Source organism: Zalophus californianus, chromosome 16, assembly GCF_009762305.2.
Source record: "Zalophus californianus isolate mZalCal1 chromosome 16, mZalCal1.pri.v2, whole genome shotgun sequence".
Taxonomy (NCBI): Eukaryota; Metazoa; Chordata; class Mammalia; order Carnivora; family Otariidae; genus Zalophus; species Zalophus californianus.
In genome coordinates this window covers 31,095,858-31,115,662 of record NC_045610.1, presented here as the reverse complement: position 1 = coordinate 31,115,662, position 19,805 = coordinate 31,095,858, and the positions used below count along the sequence as shown (strand labels likewise).

Sequence of the window (19,805 nt, the reverse complement as noted above, 5' to 3'; positions counted from 1 at the left end):
ATATGAAGACAAAAGCTACAATGTCTTTATAACCAATCTTAAAAGTGAGTGATATACCATCACTCCTGCCATATGCTATTGGTCACAGAGACCAACCCTGGTACGGTGTAGAAGTGTGCCAAAAGGGGAGGGTCACTGGGGCCTGGCTTAAAGGATGCCTACCACAGTGCTATTTCACAATATATGTAAAACATATATTGTATTTATATATATATATATATATATATATACACACACACATATAGCTTGTATATATTATATATAAACATATATGTTTACACGTGTATATATGTATGTTATATATGTGTGTATACATCTGCATAAGTAATACAGATATCTTGGTATTAGACACTCGCTTCAGACATGGAATGATACTATGTATAGTGATTAGTGAGTTTTCCAGTAGGCATAATCTTTGTTTTTAAAAGTTACTTAAACTAATAATTCTCCACGTGTTCATTTGTGTTGATACACCTTCCATGTGAGATCTCTCCTCATGTTATAAAAACTTCGTCCATTACATAGGAAGAAGTATACTTACAACATTAAAATGCCTATCAGTAGAACCTAGGAAGTCAGTAATTTCTGAATAAGACAAAAGTGTTGGTCTAGAGCAGGGAAGGCAAATAGATTTCAACTCACTGTCTCAAGCATGGTTTGGGGAAATATTCTAAGCTGTGTTCATCCTCAGTGATGTCTGATCAGTTAGGTGTCTGCTGTGGTTGCAGAGGGGAAGAAGCGTAGGGGACACGTGCCACATCTTTGCAATCTTTGGTCCTCTAGAACATTTTGCTAATGCAGAAACTCTGCCAGGATGAGCAGTAATAATACAAAGAGTAGGCTGAAATAATGAAATAAACAATGACAAGCCACTCACAGAAGTTCTTATAAGATAGTATTTAAAAGCTTTGCCTTAACGACTCTAAAAGATTAATGATTTCTGGTAGGCATGGCTTTCTTCATTTCTCTCCAGTCAGAGAAATTAATGACCCTAAATGATTGTCTTCCTTGACTTGAGGTGGGACATCCTATTAGGTTGTTCCCAGGTAGGAAAGAATGGGGATCACAGCCTATATTTGAGTAAGACTTTGCCATTGTCAGCCTACTGGATTAATTAAAGGCTTAAGTTACATTGTGTCCTCTCATTTATAAAATAGAAAACACAAAAGAGAAAAATTAGAGGTTATGTTTTCTTGCCCCCTAACTTTATTTTACAAGTATAGCCTATGCTGGGTAATTCTAATGTAATTACAAATTAGGGAGATTGGAGGGGAGGGTGAGAGGAACGGATGGTTTCTGGATTGGAAATAATAAGCTGCTGCTTTTGACTTTTCCTAAATACTTGGCAGATTAGTTTAGCTCTTCTTTAGTGGATACTGTCAGGAGCCTGCCTTCTGAAGACCTCATTAATTTGGCTGCTTTGATTCATTTTGGGTGAGTTAAGAAATACCTATTCACAGACGACTCTAAGTCTAAGGCTCACTTGATGAGGCCTTAGGGCAATTTCTATGCACCTAACTTGGCATAGATAAGGAGAGTGCATGTTAGCTCCTCACCATCCTCTATGTGCATGAGAATCCTGAACATTTCATTCTTAATGAGACTGTAATGAAGAAATCAAAATATGGCTTGAAGGAGGAAATATTTTGTCCCCAAACACTTCTTAGTTATGTATGAATAAATTGTATTGAAACCACTGGTTTGGATGTAGCCATCCAGGTGACGGCTGGCTTAGAATATCCAGTAACTAGTACAGTGCCTGGGGTGTATAGGGACTAAATAAATATTTATCAAATCCATTTGGGGAAGCAATTGGTGAGAAAAAAAATACGGACTGTAATGTCAGACAGACCTGGGTTCTAGTATTTATGCACCACTTATGAGTGTGACCTTGGTATAATTGTTATTGTGTTCAATTGTCTGTTCCCCCTTTTCTCATTCAAAAAAGGGTAGTAGTTTATATCTCCTAGGCTTGTTTTGAGAAATGAATAAAATAAGGGGGGAGGTGGTAAGTCCCTGGCAAAATACCTGGCACATGGTGAGCGTTGAACAGAGGCTAGTCCTCCCTCCCTCCCTTTATTTTATAGTACTGCTATCAGACAATGGAGGGGCCGTAAATGACAACATTTGCACAGCTGCAAATAGAAACCACTAGCCAAAACTTGCACTTAACGCCACTCGCTGGCCAGTCAGAAGCCCTATGACAGGAGCCGAGAGGTTGCATTGCTCAGGAGCCTGAGACAGCTAGCTCTGGATGTTCTATAAATACCTACGAAGGGGTGTAGCAGTGCTATAAGTACTGTAGAGTGCTATAAGAGCAACTGTCATTTAAACGAAAGGCCAGCCAGCTGGCTTAGGTCATTCAGAATGGCAAAGCCCACTGAAATGAATAAAACATCCAGATCTAGACAGCCAGCATCAAACTCTCCACCCCCCACCCCCATTTAACCAATGACAGGTGTGACTAAGGCATAAAGCATGTTTTTTAGCATTTTATTGGGATACTGTAAGCAAATCCTCTGGGATTGCAAGAAGTACTTGGGAAATTCATCACCTTTCTGGGTTTATACTTTTATTTAGCCAGATGTGGAACTGTCTCTGCCTCCAGGACCCTTTATTTAAGTTAATTAAGAAATACTGACTTTTTTGTCAAACACTTTCCCTTCTAAATTTGGTTGCTTTATCAGTCTGCTAGGACTGCCAAGACTGAGTGGCTTAAAGAGCAGAAATTTATTTTCTCATAGTTCTGGAGGCCGGAAGTCCAAGGTCAAGATGCCATCAGGATATCTGGTGAGGCCTTTCTTCCTAGGATACAGACTGCTACCTTCTCACTGTGTCCTCACATGGCCTATTGCCCATGTGTGCACAGAGAGATCAAGCTCTGGTGTCTCTTCCTCTTCTTACGAGGACACCAGTCCCCTTGGACCCCGGGCCTCACCTCCATGACCTCATCTAACTTTACCTCCCCACAAAGGCCTATTTCCCAATATAGACCACATTATGGGTTAGGGCTTCAATATATGAATTGGAGGGGGTAGGGGCACAATTCAGTTCACAACAGTTGCTTCTTTCTAAAACTACTTTCCATAAATCCTCCAGCACCTTCTTTTTCTTTATCCAGTAATCTACATTACAGTGCAGTATGTCATTTTCCTATACATTTGGTATACATTTACCAAGTTTTAGGAACACCTGCAAGAATTAATCCAAACTAGTGCCTTTTTCCTTGTGCCCTAGTCTTTAGTAGATGAAGCAGCTAAGGGGAGACGGAGTGTGGAAAGGAGAATAATGACCTCCTCCCCACCAACGATGTCCTCATGTTAATCTCCACAACGTTTGAATACATTAGGTTACATGGTAAAGGGGCATAAAGGTTGCACATGGAATTAAGGCTGCTAATCAGCTGGTCTTAAAATAGGGAGATTATGCTGGATTATCCAGGTGGGTCCACTCTAATCACATGAGTCCTTAGTAGTGGAAGAGGGAGGCAGAAGGAGAGAGTCAGAGAAAGAGATATGATAGTGGAAGCAGGGACAGACAGGCTATGTTTCTGTCTTCGAAGATGGGGGCCACAAACACAGAATGTGGGTGGCCTTTAAGCTGGGAAAGCAAGGAAACGAAATCTCCCCTAGAGCCTCCAGAAAGGAACATTAGCCTTGCCAACACCTTGATTTTAGCCCAGTAAGAGCCATGTTGGACTTCTGAGCTACAGAACTGTAAGCCAGTGAATTTGTGTTGTTTAAAGCCACTAAATTTTATGTGTCAATTTGTTACTTCACCAATAGAAAACTAATACAGGGAGTCGAAGGTAGAGGGGATAGGGTTATGATTATGACTTGGACCTAGAATGTGTCAGGCATGGAACTAGAGGATTTATATGTGTTATCTCTTAACACTACTGAGGCATGTGTTACATGTTTTCTACATGAGGAAACTGAGACTGGGAGTTTAAGTAACTTTCCCAGCGGCACACAGTAACCTAGTTAGTACATGAGCGATCTGGGATTTCAAACCAGGTCTGCATAGTCTGTACGAAAGAATAGTAACCCTGGTCTGCATCTAAGCCCTGGTTCTGCTACTGTGTGAACTAAGGGTGCTTGAACACCCTTAGCCTCAGTTTCTTCAGTTGTTAAACTTGTAGAGACAAGTTAGGTTTATGAGCTTTGTATGAAAAGCAAATTGGGAAATCAGTATCAAAACACATTGTAAAGTACAAAATGCTTATCTGATGTCAAGTCTGATCCAGCTGCCACTTACCTAAACATCCATATCAAATGAATGATCTAGGACAATGAGGGGGCTGGAGGGTCTTCTTAGATCTAACCGGAACTTTGTTACTTAGCATTAGCATTAACCAGGACCCTTTATGAAAAATCTTCATCCTTTTGTTGGGTGTTGGATGCCTAGAAACATGGCCTTGGCTGCATCCTGAGTTATTTCAGAAGCTGAAAACTCCAGGGTAGTAAAATCGCTTCAATAATGGTGAGAGAATTGAGGGGTAACTTGAGTTCTTAGCCATCCCTTACCATCAAGTTTGTCTTTGGTAGCACTTTATATGCTACCAGTTAACACAATATTTGTTTAGCTAACAATAGTATTTGTTCAGTGTAAACGATTATAACTTAAATCCTGGGATGTGAGTAAGTTTACATATGACTCTGGTTATTTAGCAAATAAACTCTAGTCAAAATTGTTTGGATTATCATAGTGGTTCAGTTATTACCTACCACCAAATATATGAATAGAACTTTTCAGGTTACTTGGCTATTAGAATATTGGTGAAGAGGGTTAGTAGTCCTGGTTATTTGATGACTTTTAGGCTATATAAATCAAATGAACTCTTTCCTGATAAAGTAGAGTCTCTATATGCATATTTCTGAATCACTTAGGGTGAGGCTACTGCATTATCACATCTGAAGATAGTTTTTTTTTAAAGATTTTAATTATTTGTTTGACACAGAGAAAGACACAGCGAGAGAGGGAACACAAGCAGGGGGAGTGGGAGAGGGAGAAGCAGGCTTCCCGCCGAGCAGGGAGCCCAACGCGGGGCTCGATCCCAGGACCCCAGGACCACAACCCAAGCCGAAGGCAGACGCTCAACGACTGAGCCACCCAGGTGCCTCTGAAGATAGTTTTGTCTAGTCCTCAATCGTAAATAAGCTAGTCTACCATGTTTGAGCATTTTTTACATGTGGTATTATAATAATATCAGTGAAAAGTCTGGTGGATCTATGCATCAGACATTTATTGACCCTCATTTTCTGTGAGCCTGACACCGAGATTGTAAAGACGCTTCTCTGCCCTCCAGAAATTAATATTCTGGTGGGCAAAAAGACAGACATATAAAGAATTCATTTTCATGATGTGAAAAGTGTAAGACTTCTGAGGAAGCAGGCTTCATACTAGTACTTTTTATTCCTACTTAATAAAAATATGAGTTTTGTGGCAAGTGCTTTTAAATATACTTTAGACAATATAATCTGTATTCAGTCAATACATCTTTAATTATCTCATTTTACAAAGCTGAATAGCCCTTTTAGGTGATCATTTACCCCATCCCGGAATCACCATACATATTGTTGTTGAAACCCACCCAGAAACAGAGCCTCAGATAGGAGTTTAACAGAATGGCTAAATTCTCCAAAGTCAGATTTGGGTACGGATCCAGGCACTAACAGAGTTTTATGACCTGAAGTAAGTTATTTTACCTCTCTCGGTATTAGTTTCCTCATATATAATATGAGAATGATAAGTATAACTTTTTCTCTTCTTCAAAATAAGGTTCTAAAAGACAGTTAAGTCCATTGATTCACAAGTCCAAGATAGCACCACTAGAAATAGTCAGTATTGTAGAGTTGATGAGAGAACTATAAAGGTTGATGGCACGTTTGGTGTTTATCCCATAATTTTTCACTATAATTGAAAGTTTCAACTTTATAACACCCACTCTCAAGTGGCTTTTGCACTTACACATTATGGAGTCAATGATACTTGGATAGAACATGTCAAGACTATAGAGATGTTGGGGGAGGGAACCTCTCAAAGTCCCATCCAGTTTTGTGACTTTAGAATGTTCAGTTCTTGGGGTGCCTGGGTGGCTCAGTTGGTTAGGCGGCTGCTTTTGGCTCAGGTCATGATCCTGGAGTCTCAGGATCGAGTCCCACATCAAGCTCCCTGCTCAGCAGGGAGTCTGCTTCTCCCTCTGACCCTCCCCCCCTCATGCTCTCTCAAATAAATAGTCTTTAAAAAAAATAGAATGTTCAATTCTTCTCTGATAAAAGAATATGTACATTCATATTCTTATATTTTTAGTGTAGTCTTTTTAACTTTAATAGAAAAATAACAGAATAAGTGTAAAATTAGTTGAAATTTTGTTTCAAATCATTTTAGTTTTTTTAAGTTTTCAAATTTGGTAATTAAGAAAAATGTACTTAATCAGATGTTTATTAAATTTATTGGATAAAATGGAACATCTGAACATTACAAACAAAAGTAGCTTCTATATTTAATGCACATGTATTCATAAGTGAGAATTTAAGGTGGAAACTGGCAGTGGTCTTGCAAAGTTGTTTCTAATTAAATTTAGTTTTCATTAATCTATATTCTGACAGTGTTTTGATTATTGACCTATTTAAAGTAGCATGAAAATATATATGTATTGCTTGTTTTCTGTATTTTAGAAAGCCAACCTCTTTAGTTTGGAGAAGTTGTATTCACAGGGGAAGTAATAGTCATGGCTTCATCTTGAAATACTCTCTTCTTGCTTGATGATGATTTAGAATGACACTAACTGTTGTAACAAACCGCCACCTTTCAGTGGCTTAATGATCACATACCAGTTAATGCAGACCTTCCTTGTTGATGAGTGGCTTTTCTTTTCTTTGGCTGGTGACTTTGGTACCCCAGCTCCTCCTAGCTCATGGCTCCGCATTCCCTAGGTCCTCAGAGTCCTCTGCCTTCAGCTAGCAGATGAGGAGTAAGAGTAGGAGAAGGCACTCCAGTTTCTTAAAAACCCCTGGCCCACAAGAGATGAGCATCAATTCTCGCACCTTCCACTGGCAGGAACTAGCCATATGCTCACATAAGGATAGCTGGGACAGCTAGTCTCCGGGCAGCTACCTCCTGGTAAGAACTCTGTGATACGGAAGGGAGAACATAGAGTTTGGTGGGCACTGCCAAAGGGGACATGAGAATGTACAAATATACCAACTTGAAAATTCTGTGTTTATTAATATCTAATAATCCAGTGTATAAGTACCAGTGGGACATGTTCTTTGAGGCCTTCTGTATTCTTTAATCCTATCACAGTGAAAAACAGCATCAATTTTTAAGAGTTGCCCAAAGCTGTAATCTGTGACTATAGGACAGTTTCTTTATATCAGCTCTGGACCTGGGATGTTTTGACTTTGTACAGTAATTGACAGCAGTCTAAACCTGTGTATATGATTTAAAGGATATAATTTATATTTTTCATATTTTTCTCAGGAATTTTCAGTGTTCATCTTTTACAAGTCTAGTGACAGCAATTTTTTCCAATATTATGCATAAGTAATATATTACTATAGCTTTAGATTCTTATAATAATGTGGTATCTGAGATGTAAAGGTTTTTTAATTGGATTTTTCAATTTTTCAAAAGATACGTATTTTTATATAAATTGCCATAAATATGTAGCAAAAAGAAATTTGTCTTGAAGACCATAAAGATTTGGATGGGATCCTGCTAATATTTGGTCAGAGTCCCACTGGATTTCCAAATGTTTAATTACAAAATACTGGAACTGTTTTGTGATATTTACAAAGCTAATTACTGAGAAATATCCATTTTGATTTTAGGGATGTATTTCCAAAATTATGTAAGAGGGAACTCCTTATCTGTCAGTGTTAACAAACAGCTTGTAATTTTCTCTTATGTTTTGGAATGGATTCTTCATATTACTAATTCCTAGTCATTCTTATAACCAGTGTCTGGCAAGATTATGTGCTGCCTCACCAAGGTTTGGTGACTTTTTTTTTTATTTTTTATTGTTATGTTAATCACCATACATTACATCATTAGCTTTTGATGTAGTGTTCCATGATTCATTGTTTGTGCATAACACCCAGTGCTCCACGCAGAATGTGCCCACTTTAATACCCATCACCAGCCTAACCCATCCCCCCACCCCCCTCCCCTCTAGAACCCTCAGTTTGTTTTTCAGAGTGGTTTGGTGACTTTTTGATAATTTTATTGACATGGTTCACTTTCTGTTCTTACCTTCTAATTTGTTTTCAGTTGGGATTCTTTTTTAAGTATGAATCTTTTATTGTTATTACTACTTGCAGTTTATGGCCAGTTGTAAAATTTTCCAGTAATTCCAAGATACTGATGTCAGAAACAGATTGAGTTAACGTATATTACTTGTCTTTATTTTCTTGTTCATATGAATATTATATGCATAGGATTATCCCCCACCCCCCCCAAAAAAGGACATTGCAAGTTAATTACTTAGTCTCATTATTTTGCATCCTTATCTTCAACATGATAAAATTGTATATGCAATCTTGCTAAATTCACAATGATATATAAATAGTGCCATTTACAATGGACTTTAACAGAAGAACCTCTTTCATCATCACATGGTTATTAAGAATGAATTTCTTCAAAGCTACTTTTTGTCTTTAAACCACTTTTCTCTTAAAGACTGTCCTGAATTTTTATTTTGAAAGAAAGCATTTTGCATGCTAGGAGGTAAGAAACATAAGGAGGGTAATTATAATGGGATTTAAATAATTCACTTACATTTCTTTGCCAGTAAAATAAAACATGTTCTCTTAGGGCTCTTTTTTATAAGCCCTAAAATATGTCTTTCAATTTACTAATATTATAAAAGAAAAAAACACAACACTGTCATCTTCCTAGATCGAATATTACTGTTTCCCAACAACAGGTTTGGCCATCACTCAGAAGCAAGTAGTATTATGCTTTTTAGATTTTCAGATATATCTGAACTGCTGTTGATTGCTCAGATGCACTCTCCACAGGAACATTTGCCAGAGGTAGTGTATGTTCAAATGGAAGATTTTTACATTCCATAGTCAGTCTCATTTATTCTCCAGACCTCTAAATTTTTCATACTAAGTAGGAACATCTCACTTTATGAACCATGGGGTCTTTATTAATTAAACAGAGTCAACAGGGCTGATTTATTCTCTCTTCTCAGTTGAGCTACCAAGCACACAAATCAGAGAGGAAGTATCTCTAATACTAGAATGTTCTCCAAGCCAGTAAAGCGGGGATTATCTCATCATACCGATTATGTCAAAGCTCTTTAGGCACAATGCTCACCAGGACATAAAATTGAATGGTCTACACACAGCTGGCCCTGTTCCAGCATCATAGGAAGAATTCCAGGGTTTTCTTGCAATGATCACAAAGTTCTAATTATCAAAAACAAAAACAAAAAAACTAGCCATGATCACTTATTGAATATCTGCTCTTTGCCAGGCACTTCACATGCACTACCTGAGTTTTAGAAGCTTTGGTTTTTGTTTGTACAAAAGACCTAGGTGTGAAATATGTACTTGAAGCATAGAAACCTTATCCCTTTGTTGGTTGTTTTGTTGTTGTTTTCCTAGTAAGTAGCTGTTGTAATTGCACATCTGGTGTTTGGGTGTGTGTTTTTTAAACCGATAGCAAGAAGTATGTTGTGAACATAAGCTTAATATTTTATGGTGTAACTTTTGTATTTGGGAAAAGATCAGATGTAGATTTTTTATTTTAAAAAAGCACTTAATGAAGTTTCCTGGCAAGGATGACCTTCTAGTGGAACTTTCTCATAGTCATTGTTCAGAGTCAGTAACTACATTTCTTCCTTAAACATTTTGCTTTTGCTTAGTTTACATTATAAATTTAATGGAATGTCCATATCTAACAGTTATAATAGTTTAAGCATAAAAATATTATTTTTCGGAAAGTCTGCTAGGGAAGCATGCACCTGAAACTTGTCCCTGAGGTGGCGGTTCCTGTTTGCCTTCCTTCCCACACTCTCTAATTTGGGGACATTGTTGGGGAGGGAGGATTTATAATAATTTAAAGTCTCTTCTTTGGACTAAGATATTATAAATGTGCTGGTAAACATCAAAGTAAATACACCAATATTTTAAAATTAGCAAAACTGTCTCATCAAGTTTTTCCTTTTGGTTTTAAACAGGTGCTTTGTACAGAATGATGTGTCCTCATTTCACCTTGCAGCAGCATCCTGGCCCTCTTATCTTACACTCATTAGTATTTCTTTAAAACCACCTTCAATTTAGGCAGACTTCCAGCTTTCCTTAACCCCCCCACCTGTCCCCAAGACCTTGAAATGAAGTTAACCTGTGCAGAATCCAATGCTTTAGTAAGTTTAGCCTCCATAATAAGAAATTCCATTAAACCATTTTAAAGAGAATAGTAATGTGGATTACTGTCAAGAGAAGAATGATTCTTTGTACCACTTAACCACACTCTGTACTTTTGAAATTACGAAGCTGTTTGAGCCTTGCCACCTTCACCTTGATTCTTAAAACAACTTGAATTCGTTGACCCCATCATGAAGCTTTCAATGATCTTCCATGGAAAGATGAATTTTAATATTTAAACTGAGCAGTTGAACAATTTGTATTGGGGAATATGCATAGAATTTGGGATATAGGGTCAAAAATAAACCAAATCACCGCTGACAGTGAAACTGCCTATTTGAACTAAGTCCAGCATTGTCAGTTATTGTCCTCAACAGCCAATAAAGTAAGTGCATTTTTGTGATAGTTCCCAAATTGTGCTCTGTGGAATACTCGTCCCGTGTGTGCCAACAGGGGCATGTTAGTTTGAATAATACGGCATACTGCTGGAGAGTCATAGAACATGTTAATATAGTTAAGGCTTAGGGAAATCCTGCAGTAAAGAAACCCATTTAGCTCTATTTAACCTAATGAATCTCAAACTTATTCGACCATAGAATTATCTTCTTTACATAAGTTACTAAAAACCCTTTAAAAACAGACTTTGGAAATGTTACTTTGCGATGTAGGAGAAACTTTTAGAATCGCCCCCCCCCATCTTATTTGATCCTCCTATGTGCCAACCCATAGACAGACATGATGCTACTTTCCATGGTTGAGTCTGGATAGGATAGGGGTCAGGGAGACTGATCTAGATGGATGAGGGCAGTGGGGTAAGCCAGTGAAAGAAAGAGTATCCAGGAAGAACAAACAAAATAGGTAAATTCACTGCCAAAAAGAAAAGAAGAAACAAATCATCCTAATTCTGCCAGCTGTCTGTCCAACACTCAGGAGCTGGGCAAATAGTGGTAGATTTAGGAGATTCATTCCACCAAAGGCTGAGTGTTGGATACGAGGTCTAAGAAACACCATCCACGAGGGAGAGGGCCCAGGTTGCAATGTTTCAGCAGTCCCTGAACATACCCTATACCTGTTGTACATCCTTCCCTACTTCTGCTTGTGTTCTTCCCTGAAATGCATCGTCGTTCATTCTATACACATGTTAAGCACCATAAATTCAGACAAGAAACACAGTTCCTGCCCTCAAGGAGCTTCTTACGAAGTAAGAAGATAAACAGGCACTCGTAATAGAGTGTAATAAGAGATAACATCAGGAGTACAGATTGGAGGAATTTTGAGGAAGATTGATTCTTTGGAATTAGTAAGAGTTAACTAGATAAACAAAATGGGAGGAAGGAAGACTGTAGCAGAGAAGAAAGTATTGTTGAGGCAGGTAAAAAAAAAAAAAATCAAGGTATTTCATACTATGGAAGTATGTATTTGATCCAGAAGGCATGGGTTGGCACTGAATTTTTAGCAGGCAAGCAACAGTGTCTGATTTGTCATTTAGAAAGATCTCTTGGCTGGAGTAGAGATTGAATTAACAAAGAACCAGAGCAGGCAGAGATACAAGCATTTTCCGTGACCCAGGCTATAGTACTGGAAGAGGAGAGGAAGTAAAAGACCCCACAGATGTTTCAGCAAGACAGTCCCAGGACTTGCTGACTGAATGTCGGGTAAGGAAAAGCACGGAGTCAAAGATCACACGTTCTCCTACATTCCTTTTTACCAAAGAAGAAAGAAATGGGTTTGGTTGAACCTTAAAACCTATCCAAGACTTTTTAAAACTATTGGATGGAGTTCCAGTTGCTTCCTGTCACAAGGGGCTGCTGTAGGGAGGAAGCAGTGTGCCTGGGATCAGGACGTGTGTGGATGGGTAGAAGGACAGGCAATCTTTCCGATTATAATTGCATTCCTTGTTCTTCTCAAGTCATGTAACACAGACGACGTCCTGGATCCATCCTGTGATGAGTGCACTGAACCTGTCCTGCTCAGAGGAGAATGAAGAGGATTGTTCCAGAGAACTTCCCGATCAGAAGAGCTGATGGTCTTCTGTAGGAAGCTGAGCTCCATGGTCTTGTAACATCTCATTCTACATGGATGACTCCCAACACGCAATGGTCTAAAACAGGAGCAAAACACATAAGCAAGAACTACTTATTGAAGTTCTGAAATAGAGACTCTAGAGTTAGGCTACTTTTGTAAAACTTTTTTTTTTTTTTTTTGCTTGTGATGAGCATTTTGTTTGTTTGTTTTATTGAAGTGTAATTAACATATAGTGTTATATTCATTTCAGGTGTACAACATAGTGATTCAACAATTCTGTACACTACTCCGTGCTCATCACAATGAGGGTACACTTAATTCCCTTTATCTATTTCGTCCATCCCCCCACGCAGCTCCCCTCTGGCAACCACCCTCTTGTTATCTGTATTCAAGAGTCTGTTTTTTTGTTCTGTCTCTTTTTTCCTTTGTTCATTTGGTTTGTTTCTTAAATTCCACATATGAGTGACAGTATATGGTATGATGAAACTTTTTGATATAAGTATATACATTTATAAGATCAGTTGCCACTACAGTAGTTCTTTAAGAATTATCTAGTTGCATTTTTTGAAATCACATATAATTAGATTTTATATATGTATATTTTTTCATATACAATTAGATTTGTAATTTTATATATAGTTCTTTATAGAGTATCAGATACCATGGTTTTTATAATTAAGTCTTACTGGAAAATTATATGAACACAGTGAAGCACTTCATTTATTTGATAAGTCACTAACCTTTTATATTAGTATCTTAGGAAAGTGATCTGAGCAAGCTTTTGGGAGTTTCCTAATGATCACATCTGGACAACTATTTCATAGGCTACGGAATATAGTTTACATGTGTATGGGGCTCGCTCATTTACTAAATGCTTCTCAGACCCTGTTTTATTTAAACCACACAACATGCCTGTGAGACAGATCCTGGGGGTATTTTTATCCTTGTTTTTCGTTAGGGAAATAGTGGTTCAGAGAAATGAAACACCTTGTCCCGGGGCTGAGAGTCACACCTGTCTTCTGATTCCGCATCCAGCCCCGTTTCCACTGCACCCCACTGTCCCTGCAGAGAGAGTTCGCAGCCCAACACACAGGCCACCGCTGTTCTGTTGACACAGCTGAGCTCCACAGTTGTGCACTCCAGCTGCCACGGAGATTCCGAGGCATCTCTTCGCTCAGACAGGGCCCCCCATATAACCCCACTGTTTTCCTATAAACCCCTCTCCCCCAAACATTCACCACATCAGGGCACGGCTCTGTGATGCCCTTCCAACAGGCTTCTTTGAGCAGCTCACATTTTTCTACAGTGAAGGGACTGGCTCCCATCGGGGGTCTGCCCTGCTTAGGCTGCCCTTGCCAGAGGGAACATTTGTGGGTTGCTAATGAGAAGAGGAGCATCTGGAATCTCCTCTGCTATTGGGACTCCTCCGTGAACTCTCCTGCTGTGAGTTCAAGACTGGTCTCATGATTGCTGATATCACCCTCCAAACTGATCACGCTTTTCATCTTAAGCTATTTTATTGTAAGGATGCCACTAGACAGTTCCTGGAAGGAAGGAGCCATTGACTTGGAAGGTTAAAGGTTTTCTCTCAGTTTAGTGGTTTTTAAACCTGGGGCTGGGGATTGGGGTGGAGTGGGGAGGAAGTCATTTTAAATGTCCTGGGCATTAGTTAGGTACAAGCTGAATGATAAAAAGGGATTTAGTCATATCCAATATTATGATATTGTTAGGTAATATACTTAGGAAGAAAGTGAGTAAGAATCATGAATTAATCAGAATACCCTGTTCCCAGACCATGCCTGGTAAGACCGAGAAGTTACTGTTTTTCACTGTGGTCTCTTCCCAGTACTCCCTCCCTCCTTCCGCCTCCTCCTCACTCCCCCCGCCACCTCTGAAAAACATTTAGGGGAAAGGAACCCCAACCTTGAGAATCATGTGATTCAGTCATTTTCAAACATCTTTTGGAGAAAACGACTCATTTTTCAAATGAATCCTTAGGCAGAATCCCAATATATGTAACAGATTTTTTTTTTTTTAATATTGCTGCTCTACTTGAAACGAGAGAAGCCTGAGGCCCAATTAAAGGAGCCCCCCAGCACAGCTGTGCAAACCTAGAGCTCCTTGGAGTACAGTGTAAGAATCCTCAATTGTGACCATTTTATAGATGAGTCAACTGAGATCCTAAGAGGTCACAGAGTGAGTTAGTGGCCAGGCCAAGATGGGACCTAGATCCTAAAGTTTCCTAGGCTACTAAGTTTCATATGGCACGTAATATAAATGTATATTGTAAATATAGGTCTATGTTGTGCTCCCCCATTCACTCCTGAATATATATAGGATTTATAATTTACATCTTGAATAATAGCATAAAGTCAAATCCAGACTGATAGGCAGTCACTAGCCCCGAGAAAAGTTTCAGAATGGCTGAAGAAAACTCGTGCTTCTCCTGACAGCTATGTGAATATTAGCAAGCTTCAGGGAGACAAGTTTTGAGAGAAGTCCCTGAGGGAGCTCCTTCCTTGTGTCCCCCAGAGGTGAGTAAGATTCTCAAACACCTGAAGTTACTTTTATAAGTTAGTGTCTATAATTGTGGAAGTACAGGCTTTGGTTATTGTTAAATTAATGGTATGAAATTTCCCTCCCCCTACTGGAAGTGTTTTTCTAATTTGTTTCTAAGTGAAGAAAACACAGAGGAGACACTAGAGTCACTTGAAATCAAGGTCCTCAGGCATGCATTTTAGTGACAGACACCTCATATGTTAACTTTGCTGTTTTGTGCCACTTTCTTCCTTGCTTCCTCCTGGAATACCTCATGGAAAAGGCCTATGAAAATTGTAATGATATTCTTTGTTGAGCATTTTGTGCCATACATTGAGATGGGCAGTTTGCATAGATTACTTCATTATCTTCTTACAACCCCATGAGGTAGAAACTATAATCATCCCCATTTTGTAAAGAAGAAATTTAGGATTGGAGACAGTTGCTAATCTTTGCCTGAGGGTCACAGGGCACCTACATGTGGAAGGCAGGGTTCAAGGCAGGTGTGGCACAGCCCATTCTCTTAAACCACTCTGCAGAGCTGCTCAGATCCATCATGTGTGACACTGAGGGGCAGAGCTAGGTCTGTGGGTCAGTTCCTCAAAGGGGCAGATTCCAGTTCTGTGCCACCAGGAACGTTCTGGGAGTTAGGGCTCATCAGGAAAGAATTCCCCTGGAGGAAGTGAAAGCATTATTCCAGGAAGCGTTCAATCTGAACTCCTTATGGCAATGGTACTGAGGAGGTTCAGGGTCTGAATTGGCACATCCGAGATTTCTTCCTCTTTATGCTTCTATGACCTCCAAACCAACAGATAAATGCTCCCAAGAGACACTCAAAGAAATATGGTGGGGACTCATTAAGAATCCTTATCCAGTGCAAAGAGAACCCCCAGATTATTTTTTGGTGAGTTGATGTTTATCTAGCCAGTCTTTCTTTAATATAAATCAACCCTATTGATGTGATAAACTTTTCTGTTGACCCACTGGCTCAGATTCTAGGGTTAGAAAATCTCAATGCTCTTATGTCCTTCCACCTCACCTCATGAAAGAGTGACCAGGGTTGGTCATCCTTACTCCTTTATTCTCAGGGTACTTACTGAGCACCAATAGTGTGCCAAGCACAGTGTGAGGCACTATAGCAAAGTAGGACAAAATAACCATTTCCTGGGTCCTCTTATTCTTGGTTGAAAAGTAAAAAGCTTCTCAGGTGGCCAGAGTTGGAACAGCTTCTCTTTAACTTCCAGATGTTAAAAATAATCTATTTCCATTGAAAAATCAAGTAGTATGGAATTGTATAAAGTGAAAAAAATAGCTCATCTCACTTTCCAGAGGTAGTCATCACAAATATTTTGATGAGTGTTTTTACTCATTTTTTACTGTTAAGCAGCTTGCTTTTGACATAATTTATTGTGGTCACTTTTTCATGTCAATACATAGATTGTTCTATTTCAAATGTCTGTGTAAAATAACATTACCCAGATAACTCATAGTTTCTGCAGCTATCAGACTGTTGATGAACCCTTAAGCTGTTACAAGTTGTCTTCTGTTACAATGTCACAGTAAACATTCTTACATTCATTAAATTCTTTTCTTCATATATACATGCACTCTTGTGCCAGTAGGTCTATAGTGGGAATACATTCATAAAAGCAAATTGCTCTGTCAAAGGTTTGTTCATTTTATTTTTTGGTAAATATTCAAAAATTCTCCACCATTAAAATAGGACCAATTTACACCACCACCAATGGTATATGAGAGTTTGTTTTCTATATATTATAGGACTTTTTATAGTGCAAAGATTGCCAATAACTTTTCTGATTGTTTTTGTCCTTAGAAGAGTAATCCTCTTTTTATCATTGTCTAAGGACCTGAATTTTTTTCCCCATTAGGTTTTAGTTGTCCCTTAGCAGCAGAGAATGCCTTGCTTATATAGGGGAGTCTGGCAATGACTAATTCACTGTCTGTTGAACACATCATTACTCTCCTCTTTTTATTGACATTTCCTACTTTATATATAATGGTGGTGAAAACCCACTCTTAATGAGCTAACTTGGGTGAGAGCCCTTAGTAAAGTACAAAACACAGTGCAAACACATCTGCAAGTTCTTTGAGCCTTGGTTTCCCCATCTGTATATGGAAGAGGGTAATCCCCTGACTCTTCTCAAACCAATTCAACTCATCGACCATTTCCTGAGCACCTGCCAAATGCCAGACAAGATGCAAGGTCTTGAAGTTACCACACCAAATAGTTCTGATTCCCAAACCAAGAAACTCATAATCTAAAACCTTCCTTTATTTCCTTTTTCCTCAAAAACCTTTATTTTTCCTTAAAGGAGTAAGAAGTCAGGGATTTGTTTAGTAAGAACCCCTGAAGTGAGGCCCTTTATCACTCTCTCAAATTTGAATAATTCCAAAATAATATTAACACCCCTTGACTAGAAATGAAAGAGAAACATACTGTGAGGAGGGGCTCTCCAATAATAAATGCTAAGCAGCTGTAAAAATACAGAATCAAATGATACCTCCATAAAATGTTTGCAAAACTAGAAAATATTATCCTTTTTCTGGGGGGAAATGGATATTTTTATTTTCTCTGCTAAAGTGAACTGCAACTTTTTCAGAGGCCAACAAACTTCAATTCTACCATCTACAGAACAGAAAGAATTGAACTACCATTAAAACAACTTATTGCACGTAGCTTTTGAGGAGATGAACTTTAAACAGAATATGCCCATGGGAACTTAACTTGAGAAATAAAATACCTGAGGTGTTTTAACCACAACTCTCCAGATGTGGTATTACTGTGCCTGCATGATGATTATCTAAATGTTACGTGAAATTCTGTATGCACTTTCTTCATATGTCTTTATGTCTAACTAATACTACTTTCGTTAATTTTTTTTAAGTTTGATTTTTTACTTTCAGGGGTTGGGATAGTTTGAGGGAAAGTGCAATCAGATTAATAGCTCTCACTGCACCCCCCCCGCCCCCCATTCTCACATCACTAAATTACTCTCTATTACTTCACTGTTTATTTCTTCTCCATTACTTACCGGTTTGTAATGATCTGTTTGTTTATAGTCTTCCTTATTAACAATGGGAGTAAGCTCCATGAAGGCAGGGATTTATTTGTCTTGTTCGTACAGTAGGAAGGATCTAGCAGGAAGGATCTAGCACCGTCAAAGAGGATCTCGCATATTACCTGTCACATAGTAGGTGTTCGATACATACTTGCCAAATTGAATGTGTAATGTACTATCCATAACCAAGGCTTAGTCCCCAGTTTAACTTTCAGGCATTTGTATTCATTTATTCACTTAAACACTTAACAAGTGCCAGATGCTTTGCTAAGTACAAGAGATGCAATGCAAGACAGACGTGATCCTAGCCCCCATGTGATTATACTTTCTACAAAGGAAGTTCAACTGAAATTAACCAAAGGTTTTCCCATTTATTTTCTTTCTCCCTCCTCTTGATCACATATTTGAATTTCTGGGCCATTTAATGTTCTTGCCTCAAGAAAGGGGGTGTGAGATCAGCATATGCTCTTTTGAGTTTCAAAAGTCTGGTTCCTTAGGAAACTGGAAAGGAGTTGTGATTCAGACCAAAGGTTTGTGGGTGTGTACGAGGAAGAAGAGCAAGGCTTTCCTACTCTCTATCTAGGAAATAATTCCCGTGGCTGTGGGAGGGAAGAAAGAACAAAAATGTTGGTGGGGCTCAGAGAAAGGGGCCTGGGCCTCACTTCCTGGGCCACTTTCTGGGAGCAGCAAAACCCCAATTATATTTGTTAGTTTTGAGAGCAGAGGAGACCCATTCCTCACTGTCCCTAGGATGGAAATGACTGCATCTAGTGTCTATGCAGATGGGGCCTTGGACAACTTCAATGAGCTTCCTCCAGCCCAATGTGGTCCAGCGTGGAAGATCAAATTGGTTTCTGTGAAGAGTAGCAGAAACCCCACAGGACCTGAGTGAGGACTTTTTCCATTCAATCCGCATGGCCTCTCAATGAAACTCAGTTCGGACAGTGACATCAAGCCATCCAAACCCAGAGTGCCTTGGCACTAGATAAACCTCCTGGAATCTAGCAATGACTCCAAAGAACAGAGGGAACTGCAAGTTGGCTGAGATTAGTGTTGTTCAAGGTCATTAATTCCCTACTCCTGATGTGTTCTTCCTCATGGAGGAAGCTCCTTTAGAGTAACACTCTTGGCCTTCCTCTGCCTCTGCCCTCTCAGGCAATGACTTCTATGCTTGGTGAGTTTGGAACAAAGAATAAGACAGGTACTGTTTCTAGAACATTTCTTAAATCCATTGCTTTCCCTTGTTCCATGCTAATGCTGCCTATCTGTTTTTCAGATCTTTCCCATTTATTACCTGGATAATGGCAATGTAGGCACTATGCCTTCCTGCCTCTCTGGCATACCCGTCCCGGTCAATATGCCCACCATATTTCTGCAGAATTATCTTTCTGAAGCCCATATTTGATTCTATTGCTCCCCCCTCTACTCTTAGTAGTTCCCTAGCACCTGGCATTATCTGACCCTTTCCACTTTCTCTCCAGCTTCATTTCCTCATCAGATACCTTCCTATCCTTCAAGACGCATTTTCTATTCACCGATTCCTTGAAGATCTTGGCACATGCTGCCTCCCCCATGCCCAGCACTGATACTCTATCAATGCCACCTCTGCATTTTTCCATGTGTGTCTGGCCCCTCTTCCCACTTGGGAGGGGTGCACCTAGAACTTCTACCCCAAGATGAGTCGCTGACCTGTCTGTCCAGACATGCACTGGGTTACTGCATTTATTTACTAATTTATTTTTACCCAGTGTGCTGGGTTACTGAGTCTTAAAGGCTTGAAATC

The 19,805-nt window shown here is 39.1% G+C and overlaps 1 protein-coding gene across 6 annotated transcripts in view; it reads left to right on the top strand.

Moving 5' to 3' along the window:
• The window catches only part of STXBP4 (syntaxin binding protein 4), a 228,133-nt gene that overhangs the window by 170,121 nt on the left and 38,207 nt on the right, over positions 1-19,805 (top strand). For 5 of the 6 annotated variants that reach the window (XM_027568027.2, XM_027568031.2, XM_027568026.2 and 2 more), the window contains one exon: positions 12,289-17,860. The exons of the other annotated variant lie outside the window; for it this stretch is intronic. In XM_027568027.2, coding sequence (XP_027423828.1) covers positions 12,289-12,403 — 115 coding nt within the window. In that variant the 3' untranslated portion in view covers positions 12,404-17,860. Of the gene's footprint in view, positions 1-12,288; positions 17,861-19,805 lie in introns of those variants that run through there. 6 annotated transcript variants of the gene reach the window in all.